The 25,112-nt window shown below is 40.6% G+C and overlaps 1 protein-coding gene across 1 annotated transcript in view; it reads right to left on the bottom strand.

Moving 5' to 3' along the window:
- The window catches only part of ANK3 (ankyrin 3), a 213,764-nt gene that overhangs the window by 114,178 nt on the left and 74,474 nt on the right, over positions 1–25,112 (bottom strand). Inside the window, exons 8-10 of the mRNA XM_072869693.1 lie at positions 13,852–13,950; positions 5,891–5,989; positions 556–753 (exon numbers count right to left, since the gene is read on the bottom strand). Coding sequence (XP_072725794.1) covers positions 556–753; positions 5,891–5,989; positions 13,852–13,950 — 396 coding nt within the window. The remainder of the gene's footprint in view (positions 1–555; positions 754–5,890; positions 5,990–13,851; positions 13,951–25,112) is intronic.

Raw genomic sequence — 25,112 nt, 5'->3', positions numbered from 1 at the left:
ATTTGTATGCAGTATAATTACACTAACAGATTTTGTTGCTGAATTTGTTTTTAAAGTAGAAAGGCATATGACTCCATTGACATAATTATAAAATACCACAAATATTCGTTATGTAACTTATTCCTACTTTTCACTGTTTTACATCTTTGAGAGCTAATAAAAATTCTCTCAGTTTTAAATGTTGCTGATTATTTTCTCTATTTCTCTATTATTTTCTAACATTTAGAAAATGAGAATTGTCTCCATACCAAAAACTACAGCAGTTACGCCTGGAGCTGCTTCATCTATTCAGAATCATAACAAGCTATCAGGAGGCAAAAGTGCTCTAGTTACACTAGAAATTAATAAATCACTGTTGACCATCTGTAAGCAAAGGTCTACTCTGATTGCATGATATATTATTAACACATTGAACCTTGAGCATCCTCTCTTGGGCTGCAGCAATACAACATATCCTCTGTCGACCATCAGCAGGCAGAAAATAACTCTCAGATAAGTCTCACTGCAACTTTGGAAGAATGTTTAGCTGTGAATAGTATCCCGCTGCATACTCACCAGTGCTTTGGCATTAGGATTAGCTTTCTTGTCCAAGAGAACCTTGGCAACTTTGTAGTGGCCACAGTGGGCGGCAACATGCAGCGCAGTCAGATAGTCATTAGTGACGTCATCTACAGGCACGTTGTGCTGAATCAGAAGCTGAACACAGTTTAGATGATCTCCTTGTGTTGCCATGTGCAACGGAGACAAACCATTCTGTGAACAAAAAGACCCAACACTGATGGGTTATAGGATGCTCAGAGGAATGAAACTCCCCCATGTTGTTCTTAGAGCATTTGTTGTATGAAGAATTTTACAAGCCCAGAGAGCACTGAAATTAAACTTAACGTGTTCGGTCTAACAATGAGGGTTCTTACTCTGGCAAAAGCCACGTGGAATTTGGAGCTTGTTTGGTTAGAGTTTGTAGGCAGCTCTACCTTAAAAAAAAACAGTCATACCATACCAGCAATGCTCTAAATGTAGCTTATTTCAGCCAGCATAGCTCAGATACGTTGCACAAGTTAAATGAGTTACGCGAAGAACAGCACTTCGTGACTTTTAATACCCTAGCCAGGAAACTTGCTGTTTTTAAAAGCTGCATTAAACTCACCACTCTAATATAGCCTGCATATAGCAGGCATAAGAGCGCAGGTCAGAGCATCACTCAGTAATCACGACAACCTTCCCTCAGCCCTCCACTAGTGTTTTCCTGAATTCAGGTTTGTACATATGTTTTACACCACATGACACACCTGTGGAGACCATTCTTCCCAGCCAACATTGGTACAACAGCAAAAGTTTCAAGTGCAACCAGGCTAAAAAAATCTGAATGAGACCACCATGATGTGACCTGGCAGTGTTACAGCTCTGTTTCATCAGGGAAACACCTGAGAGAGATTCCTGTTTAGGAACAAAACCTGTACCAATAATTGTTTCTTGCGCTGCTTACAATAGTTAATCAACAAGCTGCCAACATATATTACATCTCCAGAGTAAAAACACAACAAAAATAATTCTCAGATCTTTAAGGGACTGACCCTATTTCATGAAAAAAGATTTAAAAATATGCCAGAATGAAAGAGCTCTTGTTAGAAGAGGTACATGAGCTCCTTAGATAAACCTCAACACACCTTCTTTCTTTTTTTTTTTTTTCTTTTTTTTTTTACTTAGCCCCAATGTCAAAATTAGATTCAAGTGCAGGAGCTATTCTGGTAACACATAATAGTACATAATCTATAAATGACTGACAGTACACTGTGTTTGCCATCATGAAGAAACTGAAACTCTTGCTCACAGATGTAGTGCCCTCATGTGACCGCAGTTAGCATAGGCAAAGTAGCAATGTAAAATCAGCTGAGATCTCAGGCTTTCTGAAACAGATGATTTCTTTCTTCTCCCTTCCCATGGCCATATCAGTAATGACAAACATTCAAAATAAAGGTGGAAATACACAGTGAAATAATTTTTAAAAGTGACATGGAAAAAGGATGGTGAAAGAATGAAAAGAAGCGTGGCCAGCAGATTGAGGGAGGTGATTCTGCCCCTCTACTCTGCTCTGGTAAGACCCCACCTGGAGTACTGCATCCAGCTCTGGAGCCCTCAGCACAAGAAGGACATGGAGCTGTTGGAGCGGGTCCAGAGGAGGGCCACGAAAATGATCCGAGGGATGGAGCACCTCTCCTATGAGGACAGGCTGAGAGAGTTGGGGTTGTTCAGCCTGGAGAAGAGAAGGCTCCGGGGAGATCTTATAGCAGCCTTTCAGTACTTAAAGGGGGCTTACAAGAAAGATAGGGACAGACTTTTTAACAGGGCCTGTTGCAATAGGACAAGGGGTAATGGTTTTAAACTAAAAGAGGGTAGATTTAGACTAGATATAAGGAAGACATTTTTTATGATGAGGGTGGTGAAAGACTAGAACAGATTGCCCAGAGAGGTGGTAGATGCCCCATCCCTGGAAACATTCAAGGTCAGGTTGGATGGGGCTCTGAGCAACCTTATCTAGTTAAAGATGTCCCTGCACATTGCAGGGGGGGTTGGAACAAGATGATCTTTACGGTCCCTTCCAACCCAAACCATTCTATGGTTCTATGAAAGTAAACAGACCAATACTGTCAGAATTTGAAAGCAGTTTACACTCAGTGCTGAGAAGCAGACATTCTTGGACACAGTTTTATCTTTCAAGTAAGATTATCTCATGGGCATCTCACTTGTGATTTATGTTGGCTTGGATAAGCCTCTCTCCCATTCCCAAAGGCGACTACAGCAATTACCTGCATGGAAGCTTGATACTAGCAATGCATTTTACTTGATACTAGCAATGTAGTGTAGTTAAACAGTAGAACAACAACAACAACAACAAAGATTAATTTCCCTCAGTCACCAAGCCCTCCTGATAACAGTTTATACCTGATGATGGTTTTTTAGGTGATAGTAAAAAAATCATGAAACTTCATACACTGTTCTGTTCCATTTATATAAGAACGATACTTCAGGTGAAAAGTTTCATTCTTAACAATAACAGCCAATAAATCACACTTTTTTATGGAGTAAGAAATTGAGAAGATGACATGGGACTCCCTCACAGGAGAGACTTGTATGAAAGAGGCTGACATTGATGGAAAAGAAGGGAAGAAGCAGAGCAGCCACACATCAATTTGGGAAAATCAGCACAATGCTTGACAAAAATCTGTCATGGATGAGAAAAGCAACTAGCTTTTGAGATGAGCAACTAGCCAGACTTTACACAAAGGAGCAAGAGACAAGACTAGATGCTAAAGAAGTTGATGAAGACAAAACATCATTGGAATATTGTCTTTTGTTACGACCTAAACCAGGATTGCTCTTAATTCTGTTGCAGTAGAAGATACTCTGCAATCTTACACAAATCACTTAATATTTCAATGCCTTTGTCTTCCCACTTTTAACATAAAAATATTACATTCAACAATGTTCTCCTGTCCCATATCCATGTTGTGAGAGAGAATCCACCAATGACTGTAAGAAGGGATTGGTACTTCAAGATGGAGCCACTATATAAACACAGTTATATTACTGTTTTTATGAAGACTGCCAAAAAAACATTAAAAGGTGAAGAGGTTCAAGATTAATCAAAAGATGTTGACAGTCACATGATACCTTAAGAAAAAAAAAATAAATTGGAAGAGATGAAATAGGGTACCAAATGCCTGACTGGGCAAACATAAAATTACCAGTGATACACAGGTTATTTTGTAGCTGTGTCAAAGGACTTTAATCAGGGAAAGTGTCACTAACTTGGGGCGGGGGGGGGGGGGGGAAGGAAAAGAACCAAACAAGTTTAGAAAAACAGTAATTAAAAAAAGATGAAAATTGATACACAGAGATGTCATTTCTCACACAGAAAATCACTGGCATACTCAGGACTAGAATTCAGGTTTCCTTTTGCTTGTAGAAAACCCCAGATAATCCATGAGGTCATTGCCTCCCCTGAAAATAAATCTAAAGTTATTCCAGTGTGAAAAAGGGCCAGCACAACACTAAACAATCTCTAGCAGGAAATAGCTATCAAACTGCAGTTCAGTTATTCTTCTGAGAGAGTTTTCTATAACATGAGAAAACCTTGTGAAGTTCAAATTCTTTCAAAGATGTGCCCTATTTCCAATAATATATGACTTGATGTGAAGAGAATGGAGACACTTATTTTTGCAGAGGACAGTACTGTGCAGTTTAGTGCCAAATGAACAGATTCATTAATGTCATTCAGAGGTACTGCTACTCCTTAGCTTACCTTCTGAAAACAGCAGAATTAACATATCAGAGAGAAACTCAGGAAGCTCTGCACCTTCTTCTGTTCACTTTTTAACACATAACATAGTTTTCTCTCTTCCAGAGAGGAGCTCTCATTTTGCTGGAGGTGTTTACATAAGCCTCTGCAGGTCAATGTCCAAAGTGTGTCTTTCAGCCTTAAGCTATTTCAAACCCACTGTCCCATGTTCTCATTCACCTGATTTTGGCTAGTGAACTCTGGGCCAGGCTGTGTGAATCTCCTCAGAGAGAGGAACAAATTCAAAACCCACAAGCCTTGAAGAGCAGGTTAAGCCTAGGGAGAACACCTGACAATACAAAATCCATGCGGCAAAGAAATTTAGTTCCTTAGGGGAGATTCTCATTTATGACAGTGGAAACCAAAGCAATGGGGTTTACATTTTTTTCTTTAAGTACTTAATTGAGCTACTAGAAACTGGAAGCTCTAGGCTCTGAGAGTGCCAGCAGTGTGGAGATGTGCCCAGGGGGCTCCTGGACAGCCCCTTGCTGCCTCCCCCTGCTCATGAAGTTTGCAAGTCAGGACTGTGGGAGTCCATGGAAACTCCACATGCAAAGGATGGGTGGATCCTGTCTGTCAGATTACCCATGATAGCACTTGCCAGTGACTCACTGAGCAGAGGAAAGCTGGTGCCAACCTCCCCAAACAAATGCTAAATATATTCCAGTAAGGGGAAAAAAAAGAAAAAGAAGAGGGAGGAGAAAAGCAGAATATAGAAGGGCGCTGAGAAAGAATAGGACAGGATGACAGAATAGAGAAAAGAAATAACAGAAGGAAACAACAAATGTTGTTGGGAATATATCGCTTACAGACTGAGAGAAAAAAAATGTAGTGGAAGGTTATCTTGGGAAAGAACCTCAACGAACTGCACAACCCAAATGTCAATCCTGAATGGGAAAGTCATGGACTGTAGCGGTGCTACAAAGCAGGCTGCTGCACTGAGATTTAAAATCAGCAATAATGGCACAGCAGAGACCACCACCAGAGGAGTTCTGGCAAGTGTGTGCTTTAATGCCAGCCCTTGGGTCTAAAGCAATCTGTGCACCCTGGCGCAGGTGATTTGAAATTCCCATGAATAATTGTGCATGATAAACTGTAGAGAGATAGAAAGTGAAAAAACTGGTAATCAGGCTAAGTCCTAAGGAAATATGAGCTGTCTCTGCAAAGAGACATTGCTCTATTTTTATCTCTTATCTCTGCTCTAGCCCCAGGGTAATTTGGTGCAAGCTGAAGATATATTGTAATCACCACGTGTTTATTCCAGGATAGATACAGAAATTTTCAGCTACTGAAATTCTGAGGGATAAGGTTACCATACATGCCTTTTTGGTTGGCACAGAAACCTTTTCTTGTGTATCTCAATTTAACACATTTTACATATGCACTACATACAGCATTCACTTTGGAGATCTCCCACACAGTTACTTTAAATAGCTATGATATAGGAAAGTTATTGTCAAACCCTTAAATATATGAGACATGCAGAATTATGTAAAAAAAGAAAAAGAAAAAAGTACACAGATTAGCCCAGCAGAAACCAGTGCCAGTTACCTTGGTTTTGGAAAGAATAGGGGCACCACGATCCAGCAGCATTTCTACAACCTGTTCATGGCCACTTCTTGCTCCACAGTGGAGGGGGGTCAACCCATCCTGTGGGACACAAGCATTATAATTGATTAGTTTCAGACACAGTAAAATCTTGCGCACTTTTTATAAAGACCTACCATGTCCTAAGAAACTAATTCCTGCAGGATGCTGCTCTTTTGCAACTGAACAGCTGGACCTGTTTATTCAAATGGACAGAGTACATTTTGGCTCTGATTTTCTAAACACGTAAATAGTCATATCAAATTGGTGCTCATGCAGTGGGCTACTTCCAGCCCCTCACTGTACACGCAGTAAAGTGGTAAATGCACATACAAGAAAAGGATGAGACTGCACATCAGGTACTTTTTGCCTGCATGCCTTTGAGAAAATTAGGTCTTTCATTTGTCAGTATGCATCAAAGCCAATGGATGGTCCTCTTGTCTGAGAGAAAAAAAATAAAAATCTTTCCTACTTAGTTTGACATTTTTTTATTACGCTGATTTTGACAGGTGTATAGGCAGATGAGAAAACCATCTTAATCCCAGGTGATAAAAGTATGTTGGATTAACTTCTGTCTCTTGTCGTGTAGACCATACTTGTGTGACTTCCAGCTGAATGACTGGTCTAGAGTCAAGGCATACTATCAATACCTCTTTCAGAATAGTTTGCTTAGTAATAGTTATCATCATATTAGAAATACATTCCTTAAATAAGAGGAAGACTCTTTTTAATATTAACAGACTTATTCCAAATTGATTTGATTATTCTTTGACCTGTACCCTGTTTACAATGCTCAAGTAACCTGCTGTGCATGAGTGCTATGATGAAAGAGAGCACATATAGCTTGAGTAACTGTGAGTAAAGTCACAAGGAGTTTTTCAATGCCGTATGACATAGTGCTTGTTACAATTAGTAACGTCGTAGTTTCAAGAAAAATAGGGAAGAAAAATTAATGTTTTCAGAATTAGTAAGAGCAAACATTTGATTTGTTGCAAGCAAAACAGATATGCAGGAGATCCTGTCACACAGAAACAATGTTGTATCTTCACCAAATATGTCAGAAGAGGAGCCTTTATAAGAAAGGTTGAAACTGACAAAGAAGAAAGACAAATATTTATTACTTTTCCAAATATAAGTCATAAAGGAAGGGACCTTTTTCCAGCGTCTTCCGGCACTCTTAAAAACACATGTTGTATTGTCTAAAATACGTGTGTCACATCATTTTTATAAAAAGGATTATCTAAAATTCCTTCTCACACATCCTGTGCTTGCTAATTCATGCACATGCACTCCCTCTCTGTCTGTCTCTGTATGGTAGCAAGTACTACTAAGATACCTCCTTAGACATATTTTCCATGCGTAATTACAATATTCTTTCTTGATAATTCCTAAATCATTACACTCTACGAGAACATCAGCTTAAGGCTTGCAAAGTGTAGAGGGCAGCCAGGGGGAGGGAGGTAGTGATTCAGAGCCTTACACTCTCCTGCTTCTACTTTCTTGCCCTCTCCTAATAAGCCTATGAAAGTCAGCAGACAAACTGTTGTGATTAACTTTTTCCGCTAGTCTCATTTACAACTTGTACGGTTCTCATTGTGCATGTTCTTCCACTTAAAGTAAGGCATACGTTTTTGATGTAAATGAAGAAAACATTTTGGTTCAGACTTAACTTGATCAGGACTCAGGAAGCCATTTGTTCATGCAAGATGAACATGGTTTGGCCCACTGTGTTCTTACTGGCATCTTACTGGCATCTCTGGAGCTGATGCTATTGTCATTTCTGCTTCTTTCTGTTATTTCAGCCCATGAAGTACAGGGAAGGGCATCTTGTTAAAATGATACTACACAAAATAAAGATGTATTGCTCAAAACATGTAAGTAAAGACAAAGAGAAAAGATATCAAAACCCATGAGGTACGTTTACCAGCTGAGTAGCAAATGTTTTGCTGTACCTTCACAACAAGTGTTTAAAAAAGGTAATGCACATTTCCCATACCAGTATTTTCCACAGGCAAGGACATACCAAGTACTGAGCAGAATGCAAACAACTAACATAAAAATATCACACACACACAAAAAAACCCCACGTACAGGAAAGAAAATAAAAACCAGCAAGGCTAGGTAACTAGAGACCTGTAGGCAGGAGCTGAAGATCATGTACATTAGATTGTTCATTCTTTTTACTTCCTATAATTATCATATTCTCCAGGCACATCAAAGATACTTGAGATCAGGCACAAAACTGTAACTTAGGGAACATTTTCCAGATTTTATGCCCCCCAACTCATTTCACAAACATACCATGGGTTGTACATACCAAGCTCACACAGAATGAGACACATTTGATCATGCGCTAGACCAGACCCTTAAAAACTACTTCTGTGCTCCCCAGAGCACAGTGCCCTAACCCTCTCATGTTGCCCGGGCCTGCCCAGCTTGTGCCTACAGCTGACAAGGTTCCTGTGGCACAGGAGGTGGCAGGCAGTCATGCTTGGCCAGCTAGAGCTCATTCTAGTCCACACAGCAGTCACCACCACCAGATGCATCACATGGCGTGACACAACATTACAGTGTAATATAGGTGCTTGTTGGGACAGCTGGTCTGCAGCTATTGTTAAGATGATGTCAGGACTCCCACTGTAAAGAGCAAATACACTTGAAGACAACTCATTTAGCTGCAGAGATGTTTTTTGTATTCTGAAAAGATACCGTCTATTCACCTGGCTTGGTTAATTGCTATATAGCATTAAAAGTCGTAAAGAAATGTGCAGAGGCAATCAAACACAGATCACAGAAAGATTTTGTTTAAAAAAAGAGAATCTGAGATTAAAAGAGACTGCTCTGAACTCAGCAAGACTTCAGTGATTTTGTCAGGAGATTTTCTAGTTGCTTATTTACTGTTCATATAGACTATACTATGTGAAGCGTAAAATATATTACATGTATCAGGAAGCAAACTTGCCTTAATATGATAGTCTGCAATGGCTCAGAAAAAACATTACAAACGATTAGGACAATAATCTGCAGATTAAGGACTCTCTAAGTATGCACTGACATGATAAATCATATCATCTGTATTATCTATCCCTCCAGAGAGCCTGAGAGCAGCTCCAGCAAAGCCAGGAGGACAATAGGAGGAGTTCTGCTTAGACACAAGATTCCCATAAGCACTGCACACCCATCCCTGTGGCTGCTGCTCTTTCTTTAGCTTTTATTTCAAACAGCACCCCCCCAGATAAATGAGATCTAAGCACTGTTTCTGGTCCCTGTTGAGACGCGGATACCTGTGTAGCTCCCTGATCTTGTTACAGTGGGGTCACAACTGGCTTGAGGTTAGCAGATGACGGTACAGGCAGTTGAGCCTCCCTGCTGCAGTGTGTTTCCCTGCCACCGCATGCGGCTCTAAGAGACCCCTGAGCAGCATGGGTAAGCATGAACCAGCCTCCCTGTGGTCCCCAGCTACCCCTTCCCTGTCAATGCCCACCCAGGGTTTCCCTTGCACAATGGGATCCTCTGGCCCAAATCCACGGCAGCCCCAGTACCACAACTCTCACATCAGCGAGCATCAGCTTCTAACCCAGTCGAGCAATAAAATTAAGCACAATACCCACTAAAAACTTTACTGTGATGCAAATATTCAGCAAGAGCTTGTCGGACTTTGAGCCAAATCCCAGAGCCTGCCCATGGCCTTGGCAGGAATGTGCCAGGCACTCCACTCCCCTGAGCCCGAGGCAGAAGGCATCCTTCCCCCAGAGGAGCAATTACTGCTGCCTCCAGGGTTTATCATCCCCTTTGCTGCCTAGTGAGTCTCCGTGCATGTGCTTCAGGCTAGCCAGACTCTGTATCTCGTGGTCCCTCCATGCTCTAAGTCTCCTCAATTCTTCACTTCATTGGCACTATTGCAAACTGCCCCTTCCATACAATAGGGCAACAAATGAGGTTTGCTCTTCCTACACACGTAAAATGCACTTATAGTGCCAAGTCAGTATTATTCTTGCAGTTATTTTATATCTTACTACATGTGGCTTTTCTGGAGCAGCTTATGTATGATCTGATGCATCTTAAAAGAGCATATCCCACATGTTTTCATGCAGATAAGAGTGCTAGCCTGTTATTTAGCTGCAAAATCAGTAGAATGAAGATTATAAACACTTATTGTTAATCCAGGCTAAAACATGCTTTCTGCCTGCTTTCAGACACAAATTCACTTTGGCATATATAGTATTAGATAGCCAAAGCAAATCAAGCTAATTTAATCAACCTCTCTAATTAAACTTTATTTTTTAAAGTCTTTTCTGGAAGACAGAGAAAAAAATAATTGGGGCAACATTCAGTAAACATGTTACATGAGGCATTAAAAGGTCTTTGCTTAGAACGTTAGTAAAAAACCTGAACAATAAAAGCTACCCTGGATGGACAAAAGCAGCACATAGTTCTTAAGGAGTACCCTTAAGAATTCAGTACAAAGCCCCAAGTACCAGCTGCTAGACATCTCGCACAAAAAAAGGACAGAGAGAAGATAAACAGCTGGTTAAAATAAACAATGCAACCTAAGCATGAATTAAAAGAAAAAAAAAAAAGATGGCTGAGCCTCAAAATAGTTGTAAGATCATTTTTGGAAATAACCTTGTATGCTCACATGTTATCTGAACGCCTAACTACAGTTTGCAGGTGTGCAACAATATTTATGGTGCTCATCAAATCCTACTCCTAATGAATATAGAGAAATTGGGAGCCCATGGATGACTTTTACAATAATTTAAACAGGATAAGGATTTAGCCCTTCACGTTAACCTTTTGTGCAGTACTTCAGCACTGCAGTTTCCAGGACCATCTGCCAGCAGCAAAAGCAAATGCTCATGGCAATGACTAAGGAAAAGAAATCATTACCTCAACTTATTTAATGCTCAGGAAATGCTTTATGTGAATTTATCTATAAAATGAATATGTTTGTGAAAAATAAAAATAGACATTACGTGGTGCATATTTCCAGTACCCCGTACAGAGAATGGATTGCAGGAACAGATTACAAAATGGCAGCTGAACAGCTAAATCTGTCCCATCTAAGAGTCAGAGTAGCGAATCCTGGCCCTGTTAGCGTTTGGTCAACAGCACAAAACAGTATTTTCTGCATACTCATTTAAAGGTGAATTACAGGCCTGATAAAGGAGAAACAAAGGCCTAGGAATTTCTGTCTCTGAGCAAAAGCAGCAAGCAATTTTCAAGAATTTTTGTCCTTTCATATGGGTACAGAACCTTTGCTGTTCACCGTTAAGGAGGTATTTTGTGTTCCGTAACCAACATTTGCATTAAATAATATCATGGTGTCAAGACAAAAACTATTTTAATCAAACAAAAAAAATTCTGCTCATCTCTTTAAAACCTCTTAAAAAAAAAAAAAAGAGGTCTCGCATTTATAAATCTGGTAATAGGAGCCTCACTTATTTTCGCATGCAAATCCCATGTGTTTATCAAGTTGTGTGCGCACTCAGCACCCACACCTGCCCCTCGCAGAACACCACAAGGCTGGGCTCTGACTGGGCATCCAGCTGATAGGCATGACTTGGTACATGTATCAGAAAAGACAGCCTTGGCTGCTCTTTGCCTTTCAATACATTCAGTAGTGGTGATGCTGTCGCAAAAGAATATGACTGAAGCTTTTGGCATCCTGTATTTTCATAAGGCCTTTCTATGTCTGGGCAGTTAAAAAAAGAATGGTGCTTAAAAGAATGAAATGACTGCAAAGTTGACATACCTCAGTTGTTCTGCCTTGGAAAACAGCATTGGGTCAGGTAGGAATAACAAGAGGGAGGTGGCAGGAACATGTGTTATAACAGCTCACAGCAATTAATCTTTGCTATTGAATATGAGAACTAGGCAGACACTCCTGAAACAATGTCCTTTTTTCATCTAGCACCACATTACTCTCAGCCTTCTATTGCTTCTCCTATTGATTTGTAAATCCTTCCTGATCTTCTCCAGTGATGCTCTTCCCTTTTCTCAATCATGCAGCTGTCTGCTCGGTTCAGCGAGCCTCCTCGGCAGAGGCACACGCCACCCAGGCCACAGGCTGGTAAACCCTTGCCAGGATGAGTCAGTGCCGCTGGGAGCAAAACTTCCACTTAGTCACCAACTGCCAGAAAGTGATGCCTCTGGTAATGCCAGAGAAGTGCAACGATGAGTGACACACATACAGCACAAGCAGGAGAAGTTACGCAAATCCCTTCTGATTTATGGAGGATGGGTGTTTGAGGAAACAGGCGGTCTCTGGGGGAAGCCAGAAAAAACAAACCACCACTTCGTGAACCACACTCATCCATTGCCTTTTGCCTCACTGGGAAGCTCTGCCAGACTCAGGAGCTGTTAATGCTTCTGCCCTCTTCCTGGATCCTGTTTCCGTCCCAGACTGTATTTTTAGTTACACAAATTATCCTAATGTCTGACCCTGGAGCCTGCGATACAGAAAATGAAGCAGATCATGAATTTTCATAAATAAAGGAAAAGAACAGGCTCGACTCCAACTATTTAAAGTAGTGGTCCCCAGCGTTTTGGCTGCAGTGAGCCATATAAATGCTTGCAGAAAGGAAGCAAATAGTCCCTTGCCACATCCCTTTCTCCCTGCTCTGACCAAATGCACATGTCACATCACCAAAATGTGACCCTCCCCACCACGGGGTGGGCTCACGCCCCTCAGCCTGGCAGCAGCACATAGCACATAGAAAGCTGGTATTTTAGTCCAGAAATTACAGCCACTATTCACGTTATCCACGAAAAGTCATCTCTTCCACATTCCCCAATTAGAAAAACCAGAAATATTTTACAAATAAATCATGAGTGATTTCTAAAGGTAAAACAGAAGAAGAACTAAAGAAAAATATGGAGAGTGAAGAGATGAGAAAATAAATTGACCCAGTTTCTGAATTTGCTACACAAATAAAAAATACAAATGTGCCTCAACAAGCACTGCAGGAAATCTCAAAAGATGCTGAAACATTGGAAAACCAAACAGAAACCTGTGGATACAGTAATAACTGCAGAAAAAAAGACTCTTAGGTTATACCTTTATTTTGTTTAGAATGATTCTCGTGAAAATTATACAGAATAATTAAAAATGGAAGATAGATAGGTGATAAGCTAATATTTCAAGAAAATGACAATTACCAAAAAATTACAAGCACAGCTCCCGAAGGTTACCTCACGTGCACAGGAGCGTGTTGCAAAGAATGCCATGACAGCCCACAGCAGCACTAGTTCTAGGTTTACTTCCAAACATTTGAACCTTCTTGTTCTCTTTTTGCCACTGTGTAAGTAAATAAACTATCCCTAAACTGGTTTGACTGGGTTTTAACTACAGCACTTAGATATAACCATATGCATTGAGCTTTTAAGTCACTCAGCAACCTGAGTCAGGTGTCGACCTGATGGAAACCGTCACTACGCCCAGCACATCTGCTGACAAATCCAAGCCAGCAGCGAAGCACCCAGTCAGACAGATGCTGAGACTCATCAGCAACATCGTGCTCTGTGACATTGCCCTGTGGATAATGAAAGGCAAACACACACTGCAGTTCAAAGTTACTCTTTTAGCATTAAAATTCTGAAATATCTGAATCAAATTCCTGTCTTTTAGTATTGCCCTGTATATTCAACCTCTACCCCCAAGTAGCTAGAAGCAGCTCCTAATTAAATGCTCTACAGAGAACATGGAAAATTGTTGGTTCTGAGCTTTGCCATACATGGTGTTTCACACACTGCTTTAAGAGATGTAAATTGTTAGCATCCTACTGCAACCATTTCATAAAAAAGAAATGCAGTGCAGCTATGGTAGCCTGCCAGGAAGATGAATGATTTAAGCTGTACAGCATCTAACAGGTCAGAGGCAAGAATTCCACACAGTCACTCACAGCATTCACATTTAAACTTACCCTTGTTTTGGCATCAATTTTAGCTCCTCGATCAAGTAGGAGTTTGACCATATTTGCATTTCCCCTCTTTGATGCAACATGTAACGGTGTGATATCATTCTGTGGAAGAAAAAACCATGAAAGTAAATACCCATATATCTTTCCTTCCTGAACTCCGTGATCAGTTTGCTCACAGAATGAATTATGCCCAATTTGCTAAAGCATAACACAGTTTTGTTTCCCTCGGAGCATGAAAGCAAAGGGAAGCTGTGTTTATCCACATATATGAATTACTGGCCTGATACCTCAACATATATATCATGAAGACAAACATTCAAGTTGTGGTTGGAGTTGTAAGAAGATATGATTGTGCCTCAGTTCTTGGCTTTTGTATAAATTTATGCAATTTTACTGACTAAACCCTAGCAATTTAATTCAGCTATGGTTGTTTCTGAGCATGTAATGATCAGGATTCATACCTCACAACTTCATTGGCCTTGTAGGAGCCACGGGAAATAAATAAAACCATTACATCCGTAGGTCTAATTCAAAAGCAACAAGATGCCAATGCTATTTATTTCTGAATATTATCAGCAAACTCTGAAAGCCTCGTAAGCACCTTCGTTTCAGTTACATCACTAATTTCATCTACTGAATTTGTTCCTCTAATCGACATAATACTGTACTTCAAGCGAGACTGTAAATACATGTATATGCCTCCCTAAGTGGTGCCTGGCAGGCCAGCAGCACGCAGCGATGCTGCACATCGAGGACAGTTACATAACCAATGCGTGCGCACACAAACACACTTTTTTAACAAGATGTAGCTAGGATGTTTCTTCATGCTCTGATGAATCCTTTATCTTGTGGTGTATGAAGGCCACATCCTGTATATGTTTGATCATATGGAGCCAAGTAAAAATAAAAGGATTTAAATAGAGCATGCAGCTACTGTACGAAGACAAATAGAATTTTAAAGAACATGTTCCTGTGTATTCAGGAGCTGTGCAAACAGCTGGCTGCGTAAAACCAGCTTCCCTGTGACTGAGCAGAAAGCAGCAAATTTTAGTGAGCATGTGTCCTATGGCTGACTGAATCAGAAAGGCACCCATCGCCTCGAACAGCTGAAGAGCGGTACAAGTGTCTTGCCTGGCCAACAGACCGGTTAATAGTGCTTCCTCAAAACTGCAGGTGAGTGGAGTGATAGAAAACCAGCACTGAAAAAAGATCCCCTCTCAGATGTGACAAGTTGACTCACAGCTTACTAATAACACTGAGTACCTAATCCAGTATGCTGCATTTTCATTTACACACAATTTCACTATGAAGCTAACGCACAGCTACTAGAAAGTACTAATTAATATTATCACAGAGGTAAAATATATTTTAGCAAGATGAAATGACAGAGCTTCTTTCTCTAATATTAATGATCATTCGAGCATCAAAGCAACTACTATTGCAGGGTGGCTTTCATTTCCTTAAAAAACAAAGTAAAACAAAAATTATGCTTAACACATTAAACAAAAAGTATGCTATACTTGGTCTTCCCAGCAATGTAAAGCTGTGTGACTGCTTAACTTGCAATTTGTGAGTTGGTTTTGAAAAAAAGAATTAGTTCTATTTGACTGGGAGTTAACACTAGGTATAATATGGGGTCAGTATATTACTGTATCAGCCACAAAGAGGACAGAAAAAAAGAGGGAAAACACAACTATGAGGAGACACTTTCTGCTTTTCCTCTTTTCCCAGAAGGAAAGATGATACTGAGGTCAGGGGGAGAGAGAAAGAGATGAATTCTACTTTCCCGGGAAAAAACAGTAAAGGAAATAACTTTCATGTCTTCAAGTAAAGGGTACGGCAGGTAATTTAGACTGAAGGACCACCTTTTTCTATTTGCTGGGGTTGATGGGCAAAGAGATTAACTCCGTCTAATAGACCTTAGTGCCCTGTTAATACATTATTACTAGTAATTTACTGTATCATACACAGACTAGAAGAAATGCCTTTTCTAAGCATCAACAAAGAAATGGAGGAGGAAGGGACAGCATTACAAAAGGTAGGACAAATACCTGTTAGAAGTCTGGTTCTCATTCATCTTAACACCAATCTAAATCAATCTAGGGTAGCACAGGGCAAGGTATAATCACATAAGAATGTGCACTTTGGTTCTAATTCTTTGCCAGTCCAATCATTCAAAGCTCCTGTTGCCTTAAACGAAGGAGAGTTGATTCTAGAGTGGATGAATGAGCACTGGCAGATACACACCTCAACTCCAAAAGATATGACTTCCACATAGTAGTTAAGGTTTAGGTCACACTGGGTTTGCTTGCAACAGGTGGAAAAAAAAAAATCCCTTTTCATGGTCAAAAAGGAGTCCTGTTCAAATGACCGTCATATTTCTGGTTAGTACTGAAACTATCAGGACCTGTTCCCTGTGCAGTTGTGTCTCAGCTTCTGACAGGGGGCAAGCACACTGGCTGGGAACGTGGGGAAATTCTCCAGCACCTAATAAGGACTGAGTTCACTTCTGCAAGCTGGAGAGCCAGCAATCCATCTTTCCTCCATTTGATCACTTGTTGTTATGAAAAACATATAAATTTAATGTCTCTAGGATCTTGAAACCTTGAGTTACATTTGGTTGAAAATAGGCAGCAGGTTCACATTAGGAAGAGATGGATGTATAAAGAACACAATCACTTCAGACAGAGTTTGTTAGGAAAACCAACTACACGCAGCTACCCTGAAATAAAGAAGTGAGCAGGAGGAATCAAGCAAATGAAACCCCACATGCCCAGTGAAATATCTGTCCTTATGGATGTTCAAACTCAGCTCCTCTTTCCTGGGAAAAGAGCACTGCAACACTCAACTCTCTGGGAAGGAGGATGCAGTTTTCATCACACTCTACTAACCGATTCAGATAGTTCATGACAAGAATTAAGAGACAAATTAAAAAAAACATGTTTAGCCTTATTCAGTGCTAACAGCTCAGGGAAAGACTGTGGGGAAATGAAGGCGGGGGAAGAGAGGGGCCAGGTCTCAATTCAGAATTTAATTTTGCCATTTAGCTATTTGAGCTTTTACTGCTAAAGAACAATATGAAGTAATAATTCTGCTGGCTGAGAGTTCTGACTCCTGAACAGGTGAAGAGATGCATTATGTGAATGCTGGAATAATTGCACACTGAGGTTTAGGGCAAGCAACTTGTTTTCGGTCAATAGTGTGTTGTGCCAAGGCTTAAAGAATTATACCTAGATGCATCACACATATGGCCCCTTCCCATCTCTCATCTGACAATTAAGAAAGTGAACTGAGAAGTGAATAAACCTCAGACATCGTCATTAATGTTTCTGACGACAAAACATAAAGCAAGCAACTCAAAATCAAGTTGCTCGTACTTGTCACAAGAAACTAGAGGTAAAAAAAGCTTCATAATATGTGCAGCTTGGGTGTAGATTATTAACACTAAAACTGTGGTATCAGCAAACGATATAGCCACCAAATGTAAGGTTCTGAATTCTTCAGTAAATCAACAGCATCTGCTGTCTTTTCAGTCTATTTTTATCTGTTTGATCTTCTATAAATTTCTCCCTTTGTTCTTAAGATAGAATAGTAAATCAGGAAACTTTTGAAGATGTTTTCCTGCAGTAATAAAGCTGAAATGCCTTCAAGAAGTTACCGTAAAAAGATGTGGTTCAGATCTAGAATGTCTGTTGGAGTACTTCTTGCCCTCACTGTTGAAATATCAAATGCTGGATAATGTCTCTGGTAGACCCCTCAACACTGAGATCCAACCTGCTGTTCAGCTTGAGAGTTAACAAATTCTACAGGGAATATGAAACATAACTTGTGAGAATAGCAAACTAAAACTATGCAATAAATAAATACTCATAGGATTGTGAACTAGCATATAGCCTTTCCTCTTCCCCTTGGCAGATTTCCTGAGGCATATGATTTGAAGTACTCTGAAACGGTATATAGCTCCAAGTATGACAGATTAGATAGATGCAATTTTTTTCTATACCTCACAACATTGTAGTTGGCTGTTTTCCCTTTATCTCTATCCATTGCCTGCTGCAGCCACCACCCTCTCACACAGGGCCTGTGCCTTCCTTCGGAGTCTCACAGCATCCAGAAATATGATGGGTGAGGAGTGACCTGCTTTTCCGTTCTGTGGCTGTTGCTTGTGCCTGATCAGAGGAAGCACTAAGCCCTTTCAGCTGCATCTCTCTAGCTACAGCTTCACAAGAAAATTCAAAAAACTTTGAGTTATGCTGTGCTGAGCAATAAGCCACCTACATTTCCCATCTGAAATGAGATCAACTCCCCTCTGACATGGGGCGTTATCCATCAGAGTTCACCACAGTAGTCAGAATTACTCTATACTATTACAAATTAGCAACACAAATGGTTAGGAAGTCAGAAAAAAAATAGGGAAAAACCTAAAATTGACAGAGTGCAAACACAGTACATCTCGTAGTTTTAATGCATTTATAAAATTAAGAATTCCCCCTGGTTTCTGGTATGATATGCTGTCCTATGGGATTGCCTCTTTCTCCAATCAGACAGTCTGAGTTTATAAGCATAAGGATGCTAATAATAAACAAGAAAAGTAAATGTTTGCACTTACAGTATCATATTGGGCTCTGAAGTGCAGCTTTAAAAAAAAGCACACAAAAAAAAGGGCAAACCTTTCCTAGTCATGTGCTGCATTTTTTAAAATGTTGATTGACTGGCAGATCATGTAGGGACTGTGAAGACCCATTGCCAGTGTCATGGGGACTTGATATTTCTCCTCGCTACCAACGAGAGAGCTTACCTCCACCTCTGAGCTCTCCCAGCCCCTCAGTGGAGTGTAGTTTTAATCACAAAAATTTCACTTTTTAATCTTTGATTTAAAAAAAAATACAATAAACCACAGTTTCTTACCAAAACGTTCAGATTAATTTCGAATTTAGTAAGATTGTCCTTCTCAGTTCTCAAGTGAGAGCAGACTCTGGGAAGAGCTTAATATTGACAAAGAATGTGTGAATAAAACAGAAGCTGAAAATAGCCAAACTGCTAAAGCAGAAATTTCCTGCACAGTCTGGAAAACCCCTCCATCATTAGGGGTTCTTAAGGAAAGAGCATAATGTTGGTTGGTGGTTGTCATATACTGGAATTGTCATCAACAACACTGCATGGATATTACCACTATCACCAGTTCCTGAAGGTACGGGAAGATTGCGTTGTATACGTGAAGATTGTCATATGCAACCACGCAGATACATCAACATGTTGTATATGAACACACTTAATATTCTCTCCTTCTGTATTTTTTTTCTGCAATTCAGAACTGGAGCTACAACGCAGCAGTACCCCTGCAGAGAAACGTCTTATATTCTAGTAGCAGTTACGGGGTTCACTGAGACTTGTACAGGACTTTCAGAAATTAAAGAAATTATAGGTACAAACACACAATCGGATGCTTTCCAGGAAACCTTACAACAGTGGATAATTTTTCAGCTTTTTTCTTCTCTACTTAATAAAATCTTATACTGTACTAATTTAGTTCTTGAATGCTTAATACTTATCTTTCTTCAGGCTTGAGATGTATAAAATGAATCCTGGAAGAAAAGAAGGAAGAGTATAGCAAGGAGCTGTTATGGCAAACTACCACTAGGGAAATAAAAAGATGTTTTTCTCTTATGCTATTGTCACTTACATATCGCCTGCTCTTTTTGATGGGTTAATGGTGTTCTGCTCCTTCAGCCTCAGGGTCATCATTAATGCATGTTGTCCTCATACCACCCTCTCAAAATTACCAAACCCTTTCTCAACCTTCCAGTAAGCAAAGTTTCTGCAGGCAAAGCCCACTCCCAGTGGAACTGAGATCTCTTCTAGAATAAGGAGTGCTGTGTATCAGGAAGGCTGTTCACAGGGTTGGATGCAGTTTTATGGCACAGTGACTACCTCTTGTTTGCTTTGGCAAGAAAGATATGGGCAGAGGTCATCTTCATGTAGAGGATTCTCTTGCTACCTGAATCTTCTGACTTGCTCAAATTCAGAGTGGATGTGGGGGTCACAGAGGTTTCTTTCAGCCGTTGCTCTGGAAGCTGCAGAGAACAATTTCTTTCTTCCTTTCTAGCCACTGTGCTCCTCAGAGACAGGTGGAGCTTCCAGAGGCATTTCCTCACCTGGGCTAGACAGATCTTTCCGCTAGAAGATAATCTCAGACAGAAGAATGACATCCAAAGACTCTGTGAACCCCTGAAAGATAACTTTTTCCTAACTGTAATTCCCAGAAAATACAGTTTATTCAAAGCACTTTCCTCACCTCCTTGGTCTGCATACCAGCCTTGAAGAAACACTAATTTGCACTTTCTTGTTGCTGAATTAGCGCAGGGCAGTCTGGATGCACATCTCCATCGCAGCTGGCTGGGAACTGCAGCAGATAAAACTGCCTGCCCTTCCTGCACACTGCTCCTGGGGATGCCCACGAAAGGCCTGAGGGGGAAAGGGTGGGCACTTTGCAGGGGTCTGATTTATAGCAAAAGAGCTTTCTTGCACAGGATATCACATATATAATCACACTGCTAAGGAAACTGGTTTCTCGTTCCTCCCAATGGCTGTTACTTGCTTTAGCATGTATCTGGACACACCTTTCCAAGTCCTAGATATCGAAGTGCAAGGCAGTCTAGATCAAATTTGAAGGGAGCAGTAAAGATAAAGAAGAAGAAATCCCTCTGTGACCCGTCCTTTTTCTCCAGCACCCCGCTCACCCTCAGGCTGAAGATGACTTGCTTCTGGTAAAGAAAGTCAAGCCCATGGTCTGAAGACCCTGCAACAGCACCCAGCTCCAGAAGCAGCAGCTAGGATGGGAGCACAGCAGTTTTCACTATGCATATGGTCACCATATGCCAACAACAGATCTCCTGAATTGAAAGCCTGGAACAGGAGAGGCCACTTGGTGGATTTCACTTCTCCATACAAATCACTAGGTTGGTAGTTCCAGAATATGGGAAGTAGATATCAAAATTATTAAAATTCTAGGTAACACATCAGATACAGTTTGATTCAAAGGCACAAGTGTCTGATGAACAGTATTTTTCTTAAAATAATAGCAATTACCTTTTCCTGTTGAAAAATTTGATAAAATAGATTGACTTAAAGGTCTTTGGCTTTCTTTCAGTTTGTAACAAGGATTTACCTGCACCTCTCCAACATCAGGTGTCATTGCCAGCTAAAAGAACGGTGCCTGGAATTGTTGCAATCCTTCAAAGCCCAGGTAGTGACTGCACTTATGTGTTAATCTGGCTAAGAAAGGAGACTGACTTCGCCCTCAGTTACCCTTTATTCTCTTCCTCCACTTCTTTAGCTCATATGTGATTGCCTTCCAGTTAAGTACGAGGGAAACATGGGGGTGCAATGAAGGGATTTCTTTAGCTTTGAAGGGTTTCAGAGCAGCATAGCCACAAACGTGAAAAGGTACTACAGAAAAAGGATGATGAATAGACATAAAATGACAGTTATTTCTACAATGCATACCCTGCCAGTAATTGTGACAGGTTTATTGCTGAGTTTGAGCCCAAGAAGTCAAGCAATTTGGAATGAGTATTTTTCCTTCATTACAAAATGGCAAATGTCTAGCCCAATAAGGAGATCCTGTTTCACTTGGACTGAGGTTATGAAGGTTCTTGGAGCTACCTCCCTGTAAATAGGTAGAATCAGGGACATCACAAGCTGATTTACTGAAATTATCTCCGTCCATCCCCCAGGGAACTTTCCATGTTGTGCCATCTTCCCTGCACTTGCAGGAAGACTAGAGAAGAACACACAGACACAGAAGTGCTAATGCAGTTCAGTGGAACAGCTGAGATGAAATCAGTTGCTGGGCTGGAAGAGTGCAGACCAAAGGCAGGTACATTTCCAACCCTCCCAGCCTCTACAGTCAGCAGGTACACAGGCTTACAGCTCTTACACGTGTAAGAGCTCCTGGAGCTATGCCTATTTTTCTTAGATGCAGTGAAAGAAGGGAACAAGGGAGTATTTGACAGCTGAGAGGCAGGCAGGTGTATACCAGCGGGGGTGAGGGGAGCAGCTGCTCGTGCATGTCACTGGGGACACCATTTACTTACAGTACAGCACCCCTGCTCACCTCCTGCCCGCACACAGAGCCATCATCAAGCTCATGTCTTTCCCTGCCTTCATTGCTGGAACCTCTTTCTTCCCTCGGGCCTCTCAGAAATGCACTGAAAACACAGCAGATGAAGAAATCTCCTTTGCCACACGTCTGCCCTTCTTTTTCTTACATCCTTTCACCAGCTCCTCTTTTCACCACACTTGCCCTTGTCCTTAAGGCTCAGAGCTCTGCCTTCATCCTACACGTCCATTCACATTTTGTCCACCCTTCCCCACCTTCACTATGCCGATGGTGGGAGCTGACTATTAATCCTGCCCTCACACATTTGTCTTCACGTTGTCCCCTCCACACAAGCATCTTCTGTTACCATAATCCTCTGCTCTTGTTCAAATCTCTCCCCAGAATTGATACTTGCCTAAATAGTTTAAACATAAATTAAGAGATAGACAAGTAGTCTTGATTCATATTTATTTAACAAGATCAAAGAAAAAACGGTTGGTGGTTTGCAAAAGCACAAAGTGCATTTGACACCCCCATCCTACAGTTCGCTCTTTGTACTTCTGAAAGCTACAGTACATACACACAGTATGAGTTTAGCCAGGTTATGGCCCTTCCATGTCTTTCCTCTGTTGCTTGTCTTAGATTGTCAACAACTCAAATAAGGGCCTTTCCCGCAGAGGGGAGACAGCACATCGTGGATATTGTTTACAGAAATTAAAACAAGAGGCAATTAAAACAAGGGCAGACTGTACCTGCATGTCATTTTTAGTACATGTGCTAGTAGTACCTCTACCTGTTTTGCAATTTGGGTGATCAAGGATCAAGCAAGGGCTCTGTTACTAGGTGCTGATAATTGTACTTTACACTCAACTTATACTGGTGCTCTGTTTGCCTACAAATTCACTGCTCTACCAGAATCTAACTCATCTTTCTGTGAAGTGCTTTCATTACCCGCAGTCTGATAAGCACTAAAGAACAAAATTCAACTCCGTATTACTGTTATTTATGCTACGATTCCTTCTGTCACAGCTACTTTATCTAGATTTGCAACCACCATACAGTGGAGATGTGCTCTACGGATGCCCCCACCCACCTATCACAAGCACAAACAAGCCGTTCAGTGCTCTGAGTCACAGCGTCAGCCCACTGCTCTTTCGGGCTGATGTCATTGCATCTGCGCTTCCCCAGCTATCTGAGCAGTCTGCCTCTCTCTGATGATGACAACTAACGGTGGGAGAACCTGGAATTTCCCGATCTTGAAGAGGAGGGAAGGATGGCCTTATTACTTTGTATGTGCTCTCCACCAGTGCCCCTAATCCAGAACAGAGCTGCTCAAGGCTAAGATTTATTATTTTATTAAAACAAGCACAGGCAGATGATATTTAGTGATACTGGTACTAATTCTGCTAATTGCTAATGTAGTAGCATTGCTAATACCTAATCTTGTTTCTGAGTGGGAAAGAGTTGACCCAAGACCCCATTTGTCTTCCTTGCTCCTGTGATTAGAGCCTATCAAATACTGAATGCCAAAGCTTATGACCATTTGAAATGCCTTAATGCCCTAATTTGGTCAGTTTAAGGACTTGGGAATAAGAGGTCAACACTATCAGTGAAAGCAAAGCATGCGTAGTTAGAAGCTTTCCAGAAACCCTTAACCCTGAAATCTGCTCTTAGCTTGTGAACTTCATGTGGATCTAACCTGGGACCCCTCTCTCGCCAATAACATGAAATACATTTAGAGATGAATGTAATTTGGAAAACATCATTTGTGGGGGATACATGAGAGTTGATCCTTAGCCTTGATACTCAACTATCAGCTTGACCCAATATCTGCTAGTACTCTTCTCACCAGCATTAGTAGGTACTGGATCATGCCTTATAACAGTGTCTTTTAGCTTTGGGGATTTATCTTAATTAATAAATCACTGAATGATGCTATGTTGAATGGATAGTGGCCAGCACCAACACTTTTCACTTGCACTCCTACTTGCAGTTTAACGAAAACATTCTGGGTCAGTCTTTGTTCAAAATGTCTATTCCTGCTTTATCACGTGCTCCACCAACTCCCCTTATTAATCACAGACAATCTCTAAAAAAGAACTGTTCAGGTTTTTTGGGGGGGTTTTAAATGTGAGAAGTCCTATAAGTAAAATAGTAGTTCCTATGCTAAATAAACACAATTTTATTATTTTCATGGGTTTGCAATGCTTATCGTAAACACTCTGATGCATGTAAATATGTTCCTTAACCATAAAAGCATTCAAGTTTTTAGATATACAAACTATCTAAAGTAAAAGAAAATACTACAATTTGCTTTTTGCTATGAGGCAAATTCTCTAAGCAGTAGTATAGTCCTTTTCCTCTTGTAAAAGTAACAAACACAACACATGATCAAAATCTATGAAGAGGACCTGCTGAATTATCCATGCCACATAATTCCATTCATAAATATCATCTTGAATACACGTTGGGTTTTTTTGCTTTTTCTACTTTAATTGAAAGGTTGCTCTAGAATCTCATTACGTATATTTAATATTACCAAACAATTATTAAATAATAGGAATTATTAATATTTAATATTAATTATCTAAATTTCTAGACAACATTTATTCATGGCCAATTTATACCAATTTAGTCTTACTTCAGCATTTGCTTTCAGTTTGAACGCCTATTGCTTCCTTGACTTTCTCTCCTTATTGTCCTAGGGACCACTACCACATCTCCTCCCTGGCTTTGTTTTGGTAAGGCTTGGTAAGCCAAATTCCTGCACAGCCCCGGTTTGTTTTGGTGAGTTTTTTGTTTGGTTTGATGGGTTTTTTTGGTTGGGTCTTTTCGTTTGTTTGGGTTGGTTGGTTTGTGGCTGGGGGCGGGTTTCAGGGGTTTTGGGGGTTGGTTTTTTTTTTTTTTTTTTTTTTTGGTCTGTATCAGAAATACCTTGGAATAACCTGAAATCACATTTGCTTTTTTGGGCTTCCCCCCCCACCATTGAACTACTATATAAACAGGTCGTCCTCCTTCTTGGTTGGTAGATTGTTGGAGAAAACAACAGGAGAAATATGTGTATTCTTTAGCCAAGAGTTTGATTTGTTTTCCTCTATGAATTTCAACACATTTCCATGTTCTGTTGCACTCTCTCTGTACCGACAACCATTCCCGGCTGTGT

The sequence above is a fragment of the Ciconia boyciana genome, chromosome 8, assembly GCF_034638445.1.
Source record: "Ciconia boyciana chromosome 8, ASM3463844v1, whole genome shotgun sequence".
NCBI lineage: Eukaryota > Metazoa > Chordata > Aves > Ciconiiformes > Ciconiidae > Ciconia > Ciconia boyciana.
This window is presented reverse-complemented; position numbering and strand designations above follow the sequence as displayed.